At 41.1% G+C, this 13,205-nt stretch overlaps 1 protein-coding gene and 1 pseudogene across 6 annotated transcripts in view; one reads left to right on the forward strand and one right to left on the reverse strand.

Moving 5' to 3' along the window:
• Positions 1-2,408: 2,408 nt before the first annotated feature.
• On the reverse strand, positions 2,409-4,908 carry LOC102910609 (ubiquitin thioesterase Zranb1 pseudogene; annotated as a pseudogene).
• Positions 4,909-10,728: 5,820 nt separating this feature from the next.
• The window catches only part of LOC102911227 (uncharacterized), a 60,775-nt gene continuing 58,298 nt past the window's right edge, over positions 10,729-13,205 (forward strand). The window contains exons 1-3 of one of the 6 annotated variants that reach the window (XM_076562684.1): positions 10,733-11,018; positions 11,272-11,391; positions 12,349-12,401. In XM_076562684.1, the coding sequence (XP_076418799.1) occupies positions 12,387-12,401 (15 nt within the window). In that variant the 5' untranslated portion in view covers positions 10,733-11,018; positions 11,272-11,391; positions 12,349-12,386. Of the gene's footprint in view, positions 11,392-12,348; positions 12,402-13,205 lie in introns of all 6 variants that reach the window. The other 5 variants (XM_076562687.1, XM_076562683.1, XM_076562685.1 and 2 more) reach the window with 5 other exon arrangements.

Consider the following 13,205-nt stretch of genomic DNA (forward strand, 5'->3'; position numbering starts at 1 on the left):
GGGTTGGGGGAGGGGTATGGTGTGTGCCCCCAGGGTCTAGGGGCTAGAGATCTGGGCTGTACAGCTGGGAGCTCAGGGACTCACCTCTTCTTCCCAATCAGTGCAGGTGAGTCATGGAGGGAATTTCTTTTTTTTTTTTTTCTGAATCCATGGTGTTTAATTAGCATGGTTGTTCAAACAATCCTTTAGAAATGATTATATATAAACTGACTCCAGAGAATAACAACATTAGAAAAAAAACAAAGTACTGGTTTCACCTGAGGAAAAAAACCAATATAAACTGACTCCAGAGAATAACAACATTAGAAAAAAAACAAAGTACTGGTTTCACCTGAGGAAAAAAACCAAAGTCCACGCAGTTATAAAAGTATTACTGTTCAGAGTCAGTCTAAAGATACCTACCTACACCTGTCACCCAGCCACGTATAATCTTTGACAAAGGTTGGCATATACTTTTTTGGGACAATAATTATGGCTGTTGGTTTATTTCAAGAGCTTAACATAGCACTGATTTACCAGAAGTGTTGGCCTTTCAGAGCCAGTCAGTCTGCTACAGAAACTATGTAAAACCCCATTCTTACCTAAGAAATGGAGCTATCTCTAATTCTTTCCCACAGGGAAGAATGTGATACCCATCAAATTATATGTGGTCAGAGTCACTGGTATAAATAAATAAATACAGGGGAACTTGGGAAAGGACACTCATAAAACCACAGTACACAAGACAAGGCTCAGTCTTGAGCCTGACTCTGTACCACAAGGTTTGGGTGCAATGCAGATCCACCTGGAAACTAGTTTTTCCCCTTTTCTCTGTGGTTTAACTGGATCTCTGCCTCCTAAAAAACTATACACATGGAGAACAGCTATTACAGATGCTATGGATGCTAAGTACTCAGAATAGCAGCCTTCTATAGACTTGGTTATCATTCACTGGTCAAAATGAAAACAATAGTCGATTTGTAGGAAATCATTAACCACTGGAACAGTAACATTTACCATTATTGATACCACAATCCACTTTTTTTTTTTTTTTTTTTTTTTGGTTTTTCGAGACAGGGTTTCTCTGTGTAGCTTTGCGCCTTTCCTGGAGCTCACTTGGTAGCCCAGGCTGGCCTCGAACTCACAGAGATCCGCCTGGCTCTGCCTCCCGAGTGCTGGGATTAAAGGTGTGTGCCACAACCGCCCGGCCACAATCCACTTATATGGATGGAGTCACCCACTGTGAAAACTACTTCACCTGGTTTTAGCATGCAGCATAAATAACCTTTCATCTTGGGAACACCTTTTTACTGTTCACAAGAGAAGGAACTAAAGACATAATAGCTCATAGGTATTTTCCTCTTTTTAGTATTCCAGCAAACTGAAGGTTGTGTACACTTCAATACCATCTCATCAGAAAACAAGATTTAAAGGTTTCACAGCCTTTTCATTAAAGGGGAGAAGGGAAGTGAATGTATTTGCTATGTAACAACTGCTTGCCACATCAGTCTACTAAGTGCTTAGCAGGACACTATGTGTCGTGTTCCTGAGATAGGTCAGAAATGTTCACCAGCACTAATTACCTCAAGTGGTCGAATAACTCGATAAAATTTTTCTAAGATTACAGTTTTAACTTTAAATAATGGCTACAACTAACCAACATGCAAAAATTCTCAGACTACAGAGACTGATCATACAATTCATTGACCACCTTACTGCATTTAACAATCTTTATTCTGTTTGTATTGAACTGTATTCCCAATCAGCCTAAGCAAAGGCATGCCCTCAGTACAGCATCTGCTTTAGAGCAGAGGTGACAATAAAGACAAAAGAATCTGAAGACCCTCTACATGGCCACCTGGGAGCAGAACAGATTTGAGTCCACATTACTGTCATACAATCCACCCAGTGACAAGTGAGCCTGCTCCCTCTCCATTTATCCAGGGAATAAGTTGCACAAACGCACCTGCCCAGAGTCGAGTAAGAACCCCCTTTACAGGGCATTCTTTCAAACAAATAAATAGCTAAATAATGAAACGGGCAAATCAGGAAACTTGAAAACAACAGAAACCAAAACCCTCTTCAAAACAAGACAATTTCTATGTAAAGTTCACTCAAAAACAAAATTGCTAGTTTTTCTTGCAGTTTGTTCCTAAGGATTTCATTTTTATTTTATTGGGCACAACAGGAAGTAAATTATTAATAAAATAAAAGCTTGTTTATTTTCATCTTGCCGTGGATAATTTGTACAAAGTTTCCAAATCTCTGAAACAATGGAAATGGGTCTCATAGGGTGGGAGCAGGATGTCAGGTTCTAATGAGAGTGTCTCAACAAAGTTACCGGCCGTGTGCTTTTTACGAGTGCCCATGCTGGGGAAATGTTCTCAGTAACATGAAAATGCTGGTGCACTTTTCCTAGTACACGACTTCTTACACAACCACATGTGTTACATTCAGAGACAGATTTACAATTGGAAAGAAAAAAGTTCTGTCAATAAAATTAGGGTCTTTTTTACAAACTGTAGTTCAACCAAAGCTCTCCGTCTCCTCATGCAGATGCACTCGTTATCTCCAGGGGGTGTGGAGCAGAAAGATAGATACTTGGGAGCAGATCCTGCAGGGTTTGGCTCACTCCATGCTGTATATTCTGCTTAGAATGCCACACTAATTTGTGGGTCATCTCAGTTCTGATGCCTTGGTCTTTTGCTCCTTAGGTGTATGTGTTTGTGTTCATTCATCCTCATCCTCCTCATCCTCCTCTCTATCAGACAGGGATGTACAAGGCCAGATCTGTCTGTAGCGGTCAAGCCATTTTTCTACCATTTGTGTGACCAAGGGGTGGTTTCTTCTTCGAGAGCTTTTCTGCATAGCCACCAGAACGCCCCCTTCGGTCACACAGCAGTCCAGCCACTCTCGGAGCAGTCTCTCTTGCTGCTCCTCATTACCTAGCTCCTGAGCAGAAAGGAAGTGCACGTGGAGGAGCTTCCTTTCACTGTCAACCAGAGGCAAAAATGTGATGGTGACATCATCATCAGTGTTCAGATTAGCACCAGCACCTCGGTTGCCATACCCACCATTCTCCATGGCAACCAAAGCAGAGAAGTGGCCCCTTGTATAGCCCAGAGCAATTGAACTTTTCCAACAAAAACTCTGTTCCCATAACAAAGGCAGATAAACTCCTTGAAACCGAGTATATCCTAAAGTTTCTCCCCGGAAACTCTTATAATATTTTATTCCGTACACTATAATTGGTCGTCTAAGAATATGCGCGAGTACAAAAATGTGTGTCTGTTCCAAACTTGCTCCAGGCTGACTAGCCAGAGAGAGTATAAATGCCCAGTCTTCTTGCCATTGTTCCTCCCTCAGTGAAAAATGTAAACCGAAGCTCTGGGAATACCACGATTCCCAGTCTTTCCAGCGTGTGTAAAACCAATGTGAACAGTCATGCAGGCTGTCATGCAGGGCTTTCCGAAGCACCGAGTCTTTGTCATAAATTCCCCAGGTAGCTTGTAGTACTGAGTCAAGTAAACAATCTCCGGCAGTCCGGTTCCAAAGTGCATACAGTCGACTGTCCAAACGTGTAGCCAACTCCAAGGACCAGTTTATAATTGGAGATTCTTCCTCTAGCTCTTTTTGAACATCTCTATCAAGCACCTCATCGAATAATTTTTCTTGTACTGTTGGAGGCAAATCTTCAATATCTGCTGTGGCAATGTAAATGTTACAAGGTCAGTCAGAAAATAGCAAGCAAAATCTCCCTTTCTCTGGTGAAGAGAAGCAGCTATTTCTCTCCGGATTTGTTCTGTCAGTTCAGGACACACCATTGCTGGAATACACTTTGCTGCTTGTTGAGATACCTCTGTAAGCAGTATTGCTAGCATGTCCTGCCTCTGAGAGCGTATGGCCAGGTGTACCAGAGTGTAGCCAACATCAAAAGCAGAAGGTCGGTTCAGCAAGCGTACTTCATCTGCAGTGAGCTGGCGTGCAATGTCTCCTCCTGATGACTTGTATGCTTCTATGGCTGCTAAATCACCTTCCACAACCCCCACACAGGCATTGAGGAATAGCCAATCAGTCTTTTTCATCCTATTTTTAATCTGCTTTAGTTTTTTAAAGTCCACTTCAAGTTCCTCCTTGCTACCAACAGCACCAACCAATTCAATTCTCTGAAAATCCATTTTCACTTCAGAGTCCCGTTTCGTAGTTGGAGGTGATCTTCTTTGGCTATTACCACTACTGCAGCTCCCCCTCCATCGAGCTCTGTCTTGTTAATTTATTATTGAAGAAGCCTCTTCAGTCTCTGCCAACTCTATTGTTTCAATGTTATTAGGTCTGGGATGATCACAAACAACACATTTTCTAGCCTTAGCCCAGTTTTCATATGTGCAAACAGAACAAGTCCAATGCTGGGTCCTTGTATTCAGTTTATTTCTATCATTGTACTCTTCACAGGGATCAACAGAAAAAGCAACTGGTCTTGAACCAGATCCTGAGGATTGAGGAGATTCTGTGGGACTCCTGGTCCTACGTTGGGATAAGCACTGGGTACATCTGATTGCTCTTGGCCAGTTCAAATATGTGCACATGTGGCATGACCATTTATTTGCATTTTCCATGCTGTATGAAGACTTAACCCTTGGTCTTGCACTAGAGTCTGGAAAAATCAAAGGACTACTTCCACCTTCACTACTGGAAGGATCCCAATCTCTACCAACATCACTTGAACCACTTTTAAATGGATCTTCTGTAATAATTGTTCCACTGGGTCTCTGGGCACGACACATAGTACACTTGATTGCAGACGGCCAATTTTCATATGTACAATATTCACAGGCCCACTTAATCCCATGTTCTGACATTGTGTACTTCTTGAAGTGAGTTATGTCAGGCAGGAAGCTGGCGGCCACGGCTCCTCCTCCCCGTCTGACGTGCGGCGCCCGGCGGCCGCGGCAGCGGCCGGGAATTTCTTAATTGACATTTCCTCCTCTCAGATGACTTTGACTTGTACCAATTTGACATAAAACTATCCAGCACACTAGTCATATTAATTTATTCATGAAGGTGTAGCCCTCATGGCCTAAACACATCTCCAAATAGCCAATCATCCAAAGCATTAAGTTTCTGGCACTTGGGGTTCTTTTTCAACATTTTATTTATTTATGTGTATGTGAGGGAGGTGGGGAGGGGAGGTGGTATTGTGTTCCCCAAAATATTGTGTACCCTAATAAACTTATCTGGGGTCAGAGACAGAACAGCCATAATATTAAACATAGAGTATAGGCAGTGGTAGCACACGCCTTTAATCCTAGCATTCCAGAGGCAGAAATCCATCTGTTCAAGGATACAGCCAAGCATGGTGACTCACGCCTTTAATCCCAGAAATCCAGCCTTTAATCCCAGGGAGTGGTGGTAGAAGGCAGAAAGATATATAAGGCATGAGGGCCAGGAACTAGAAGCATTTGGCTGGTTAAGCTTTTAGCTGGTTAAGCTTCGGGCTTTTGAGCAGCAGTTCAGCTGAGAGCCATTGGTATGAGGACTCAGAGGCCTCCAGTCTGAGGAAACAAGACCATCTGAGGGTCCAGGGAGGTGAGGTAGCTGTGGCTTGTTCTCCTTCTCTGACCTTCCAGTGTTCACCCCAATAACTGGCCTCAGGTTTGATTTTATTAATGAGAACTTTTAAGATTCATGCTACATCTGGCACCCAATGTTCATGGTATGAATTCATAAAAAAGCTGCTTGCCTGTGGCCTTGTGGGCCCCACCTCAGGCCCAAGCTACACTTGGCCGGTTGTGGTGGAGCACACCCTAGGATTTACTGAAGGAGGCAAAGGCAGGAGGATCCTGAGTTTGAGGGCAGCCTAAGAGGCTTGCTAAGGAGAAGCTTCAGCCGGGCGGAGCCACAAACAGTAGTGGGACCATGGAGGCAGTGACTGCTGCTTCAAGTTGCTGGCTCCTTCTCATCATGTTGGTGATGCTGCTACCTGGGACTGCTGCTTTTTCAGAGAATTGCCTGGACCATGACCATTGTGTTACAAAAAAACATTGGCAAAGGTCAGTTTGGAAACATTTGGCAAGACAAATGGTGGGGAGAAATTGCTGTGAAAATATTCTCTTCTAGGGAAGAACATTCATGGTTCCAAGAGACAGACATGTATAAGACTGTGGTTACTCCAAACCACGGAGGAGGAACAAAAAAAGGGGGGGAGGAAACTATGACCATGCCTAACAGTGATTTTGAAATCTTCAAAAGGATGATGGAACTCCACAATGACGGTTCCACATGGACTATGGTAAAGCCATTAAACTGATTAACACCATGGAAAGATCTGCTTTGGCCTACAAACTACTCAGGACAATTTTGAGATGGCTAGCTGAGATGATTCAGCCTGACAGACTACTTGAACAAGGACTTGAAACAAGCCCTGCACTTTCTCATTTTGCAGCGACTGGACAAATGATACAGGACTTGACAATTAACCCAAAAATTTTCTTTTCAGATTCCTTAAAGATGTCTTCACCCCTAGAAAGCGGGAAGTAATTTTAAGAAAATGACACTGACATTCCCAAGAGGTGGGATGGGAGGTTTTTGGTCATTTAATGAGTTATGGATATTGTCATTGTTTATGATGGTTGGTTACAAGTTATTGTTAATGGTCAGGAAAAAAACTGAACAAGGAGATTAGATTCAGAGGTTTTGCTTAAGAAAGAGAAAGAAAAAGAAAAAAGAACATAGATTTGAGGTAGATAATTGAATCTACTCTGAGAAAAAAGATAAAGAAATGATAGGATAAATGGGTAGATCATTGAATATACACTGAAAAGAAAAAGGGGAAGATATAAAAATGACAAAAGGTAGACTACTGAATCTATTATGAAAAGAAAAAAGAGAATATAGATATGATAAGATAAAAAGGGAGATTATGGAATCTACTTTTAAAAAGGAACTACTTGTTTTAAATAAGATAAGTAATGAAAATTTTTCGTCTGAGTTTATCAAATGTTACTGGACTGGACATTGTTATATATTAATGGAGTTTTTATCTGAATCTGTCAAATGTTAATGGACTAGACATCATTAATGTAATTCTTGACTGTATATATTGCATATACTTATTGGATAGTTTTTCTTGTATTAGTTATAAGCTTTTTTAAATTTTAAACAAAAAGGGGGAAATGAGGTGGTATTGTGTTCCCCAAAATATTGTGTACCCTAATAAACTTATCTGGGGTCAGAGACAGAACAGCCATAATATTAAACATAGAGTATAGGCAGTGGTAGCACACGCCTTTAATCCTAGCATTCCAGAGGCAGAAATCCATCTGTTCAAGGATACAGCCAAGCATGGTGACTCACGCCTTTAATCCCAGAAATCCAGCCTTTAATCCCAGGGAGTGGTGGTAGAAGGCAGAAAGATATATAAGGCATGAGGGCCAGGAACTAGAAGCATTTGGCTGGTTAAGCTTTTAGCTGGTTAAGCTTCAGGCTTTTGAGCAGCAGTTCAGCTGAGACCCATTGGTATGAGGACCCAGAGGCCTCCAGTCTGACGAAACAAGACCATCTGAGGATCTGGGGAGGGGAGGTAGCTGTGGCTTCTGATTCTGGTTCTGGTTCTCTGATCTTCCAGTTCACCCCAATAACTGGCCTCAGGTTTGATTGTTATTAATAAGAACTTTTAAGATTCATGCTATAGGGAGGAAGGGAAAGAGAAAGAATAAATCTGAATATGAATCACTTTATGATATCAGAATATCCACAATCCACTCCACTCAAAAAGACATGCCTCTGTTCAACAAGCTTTGTGGGGCTTTTAAAATCTGTACCAAACAGTCATTCCTTTACTCTGCTTTATATCCTCCTGCATTCCCTTCTCTCTGCTGCTCACTCATCTTCATTCCAACACTTTTTATTTCTCTTTGTGCTCCTTCACTACAAATTTGGCCTGTACTCATCATTATTAAACACCTCTACCAGTCCCAGGTATCCTATTTACCCTCATTCACATTTTCTAATAAAAATGTTTATGTACTCAGAAACCTTCCAAAAAATTCTGTAGAATAATAAATAAACAAGGAAGAGTATTATTGAGTGGAAATTATGGATCCAACTTTGGGAACTTGTGACCTTAAGCAATAGTCCAAAGCAAGACCTTTCTGATCTCTGGAACAGTTTCTTTATCTAACAGATGAGAGCAATGGATCTATTGTATTGACTGTCTGAGGCAGTTCAGTATGTACTTCACACAGGACACATTTACTTCACTTCCTGTGCCTGTTGCCAGAACCTGTTCACTGGCTTTCTTGTTCCTTTAAGATATGTTCTTCTCAAAACCAGCTTGCAATTCATTTCTTAATTGCAATTTTTCCATTTTATTTTCTCTACAGGCTGTAGCCATGCAGGGATCATAAGTCTACTCATTTTTCTGAATTATTCAGAAAACTGTAACTTTTCCCTTTCTTCTATATCTTTTCTAAGCATGTGTTTCCGAACACTTTGGGCTCTTCCCACCCCCAGTGTTTTGGGCTTCCTTATTATTTCTCTAAAGTCTCCCTTCCCACCTTCCCACCATGTGGCTGCTGGTCTGCCATGTTACTAACCTCCATGCCAGCTTAAAATAGCCTTTTCTGGAAAAAAAGTTTGTGTGTGTGTGTGTGTGTGTGTGTGTGTGTGTGTGTGTGTGTGATGTTTCTTAAATGATGACCAAAATCACTTAGCACCTCCATGTAGCAGATGTTGTTCTACATCCTCTACAATTATCAATTCATTTGTCACCACCACCTTAATGAGGCAGACATTGGTATCCTTATTTTATAGATGAGGAAACAGCAAAGAGAAAATAAGAGCTGTGCCCTATGTCACACAGCTGGCTGAAGTGCTTTTGTTCTACCCACATGGAAATCTTGGGTAGGGTGAAAAGACCATTAGAAGCAGTGCTAATTAAAACAATGTGAATGAAAGACAATATCTCAGGTTGGTTCCAGAGTGAATTGGATGGTACTGTCCTGGAAGGGTTCCTGAGGACATTTATATGCATATGGAACATTATATGCATATGGTGTATGATGAAGACCCATTTATTTGAACTGTTCTATATTAGCTTATAAGTGTCTTGCTATACTTAGACCTGCTAATAAAAGTGCAAGTTAATAATGTACAAAAAAGACAAAATTGTGAGTAGGTGAGAAGAGTCTCTTCAATCACTATTCTTTGGAAGATTTTGTTTATCTCTGTGTGGCAGGAATAAACAGGTGGTGGTGGCAGCAGGTGGTACCCTTTAGTGGCATAGTCTTTGTGCAGAATTCTGGTATGTGAGCCTTTAGCTCTACAAATATTTGCACTAATCACAGCCATTTGCTTTAGACAATCATAGCCTTGCCTCTTAGCACCAATCATAGATATTGTGTTTGAACCAACTACAGCCTTGCCTCTTCAGCACCAGTCACAGTAATCCCTTTGCTAGGCCAGTTGAGGAAATGTTCCCCTTCAAGTTGTAGGGTGTTTTTGAGTTCTCCAAGTTTTGTGGTAGGAAAAGCTGTGATACAAATGTTCTCAAGCAAGCCTGTTTGAAGTTGTATCACCACCTGCTGCATCTACCACCTGACTTGCCACCAAACAGAAAGAAAAACAAAATTTGCCAAAGACCAGTGGTTGGAAATCTTCTAGCCTGCCCACTATTTCTGTTAGGAGAAAGGGCCCACAGCCAGCTGGTAGGTAACACCTTAGTGAGGTGTTTTATTTGGGCTATCCTGCACTATTTAAAAAATAGCTTATTGAGTACACTGCAAGGGAGCAGTGAAGTGTGCAGTAAGTAACTGCATGCAGTTTTATAATTTTAATTTTAATTTATAATTTTAAGCTCAGTATACAATGTTAGATTTATTCATCTCTCTTAAGGTTCCCCATGATGTCCAGAAAATAAAATATCAAAGCCCTGTCCCTTGTTGAGAAAGTCCTATACCATGTAGTCAATGCCCACTCCTCCCTGTTCCCAAAACAATGACAGACTGCTTTCTCTGGAGAGGGAGATACACTGTCATCTCACTTAATACACTACCACATTCTTCTCAGTGTATGTTTGTGGCCCCATGTGGCAGATAATTTTTCAGCTTGTTGTTTGCACAGACTTATGGTCCTTTATATGCTGGAACACAAACTCACAGTTCTAGACAATGGGTGGAGCCAGGGCTTTCCCCTAAACTCCTACTCAAAAGAAGGTAAACCATTCACACCACTTGGTCTTCTTGTTAATTGCATCTGCAACTCCGTGGCTGCCCTCTGAATTCACCACACAAAATTCTTCCTTGTTAGAACATTTGTCTTAGTTGGACACTCTCTTTCTCCACCCTATCTCTCTCTCTCTCTCTCTCTCTCTCTCTCTCTCTCTCTCTCTCTCTCTGTCTCTCTCTCTCTCTCTCTCTCTCTCTCTCTCCCTCTCTCTCTCTCTCCCTCCCTCCCTCCCTCCCTCCCTCCCTCCCTTCTCTCTCTCTCTCTCTCTCTCTCTCTCTCTCTCTCTCTCTCTCTCTCTCTCTCTCTCTCTCTCTCTCTCACACACACACACACACACGCGCACACACACACACAAAGGTGCCTGTCGTCTTAGAAATGCTGATCTCTGCAAAATAAACACCAGCCCTAACACACACACACACACACACACACACACACACACACACACACACACACACACACACACACACACAAAGGTGACTGTTGTCTTAGAAATGCTGATCTCTGCAAAATAAACACCAGCTTTGCTATGGGCGCCGGGGGAGGGTAGTTGAGACAGCGGATGCAGACAATTTTTTTCGTCAGTTACGTCACCAACGCTGCCTGCTACACTCTGCGCCTGCGTAGGGCCTGCTGTCTTCACAACGCCATGTTGACTATTGGCGGATGTGGTCTCAAGGCATCCCTGAGCATGCGTAGAACAAGCCGCCTTCCCAGATTAGGCGGCGGGGACAGCTAGTAGGTCCCAGACGGAAGTGTTTTTCTGGGCCGTTCCACTAACGGTCTACTCAACATCTCGCAGAAAATCTGGTTGAGTAAGGTTGAGGGTCTAGCACCTGGGGTCGCGAGCTGAATGGTGGGGAATTCTAAGGGATAAATGAAGGGAGGCTCGTGAGTGTCATTGATTTGAGAGACTGGGAGGTGGAATGATCGGGGTTTGAGAGAGCAGTTGAATCGGGGTCTGCAGACTTAATAGCGGACAAAGTTATGAGGCTAGTTAGCATTAAGTAAGCCTTATTAAACTTTGGCTTTTACACATTTTCCAGCACAGTGGTCTCCCCTCTTTAGGTGTGGCCCCACGTCTCTGTCTGCCAGTGTAACCCTCGCTGGAGTTGCAGGGAAGGGTGCTGGATTGAATCAGCATCTAAAGACTTCTTTGCAGCGCCTGAACTAGAAGGCCCCAGTGAGGTGAGGGAAAAGAAAAAAGCATCTATAGAGCTTTAGCAGGCTTTGAACAGTTTGAGGTCTGAGATGGATAGACAGGCATTAAAGTGTGTGAATTGAGGTATCATTCGGATAATAGGTAGTTTTTAATGTCTAATAAGTAACATTTGAGTTATAAATTAATTGGAAAATAGAGAGGAAGAAAACAAGACTAATTTTATCCCTCAAACAAATGTTCATTCTTAGACATACAAGAGCTATGTCTCACTTAATAGTTGACATTTATTTTATACATTTAAAATGTATTCCTGTGGTTTTATAAACCTTTTTCATTTAGAAATTTAATTGGACTTACGTTATTTTTTTCTATAACATTTATTAAACTTGGATTTGAGCTTCATGTACCACAAAACATGTAGATAATAAGTGCACAGTTCCATACGTTATTTGAACAACTATGTAGTATTTCATCCCGAATTTCTACTTATTGTAATATTATAAGTTATATAGATAAGATTTCTTAAGGTTGGCATTATTAAATTCAGTTCTGTGCATCTCAGTGGTATAGTGCTGGCTTAGGTATAGTGCACAAGGCCCTAGGACTAGGTTCTATCCTCAGTACTACAAGGAAAAAAAATTATATATATATATATATATATATGCCTTTTTGCTCAGAGTTCACATGACATAATGAACATATACAGGCTGTTATTAAAACTTGTAATTGCTGCTGAACATGATGATGAACCCCTTTAATTCTAGCACTCAGGATGCAGAGGCAGGTAGATCTCTGTGAGTTCAAGGCCAGCCAGGGCTATATAAAGCAACCCTGTCTTTAAAAATAAAGAACCTTATAATTGCCCATACTCTTCCCAAGAGTAGCCTTCTGGCCAGCTCATGTAAGGGGATTTCTGGGCAGGTGATTCTGAGCACTGTAAATCTAATGATGTCTACTCTGATAATCTACTCTCCTCATTCCAGCTCAACTTTCATATACGTTTTCCCAAGAAAAGAAGGAAATGGCCAAACCCCAGGTAAGTATGTTGTCTATCTGTTTCTAGATTTTATCATAGATGTGATGAGTTATATAGGAATCAGTACCACAAACTAGGAAACGATAAATTACTGGAATCAGAGAAAATGAGAAATAGCCAGTTAGGGTCATTAGATTGTTGATGCATTGAGTATTTAAAGGTAATAGATACAGATGCTTCTTAAATTATGATGATGTTATGTCCTGGAGTTATGTCAACTCAAAATTGAAAATTCATTTAATACCCTTATCCCACTAAACATCATGGCAACATGAACATGGTATACAGTGGTATGTATAGGTTGTTTCCTAGCAATGACATTGCTTACTGGGAGCTGTTGCTCAATGCTGCTGCTTCACATCATGAGAAATTAGAGTATCACTTATCTTTAGCCCAGGAGAGATCAAAATTCAAAGTATGGTTTCCATTTAATGTATTTTTTTCACCATTATAAAGTTTTTTTTAAAAAAAGATTCTCTCGATAAGATTATCTGTGAGTTTCCAGTTTGTCTTTGAGCCTTCTGGCACTATATGAAATTGTACTGATTAATAATATTAAATATTTTTTCACATATCTATTGGCCATTTATGTGTCTTTTGCAGACAGTATCCCAGGCTAGCATTGAACTTGCTATGTAAGCTTTGACTCCCAAGTGCTGGTTTTCAGGTGCATGTCACCATGCTTGCCTGTGTCTTTATCTTAGAAATATATATTCAGATTACTTGCTCATTTTCAAGTGGAGTTGTTTGCTTGCTATTGAGTTGAATAACTTATTTTTTTTATTATTAATACCTTATCAGAAT

The sequence above is a fragment of the Peromyscus maniculatus genome, chromosome X (genome assembly GCF_049852395.1).
Source record: "Peromyscus maniculatus bairdii isolate BWxNUB_F1_BW_parent chromosome X, HU_Pman_BW_mat_3.1, whole genome shotgun sequence".
In the NCBI taxonomy this organism is placed as follows: Eukaryota; Metazoa; Chordata; class Mammalia; order Rodentia; family Cricetidae; genus Peromyscus; species Peromyscus maniculatus.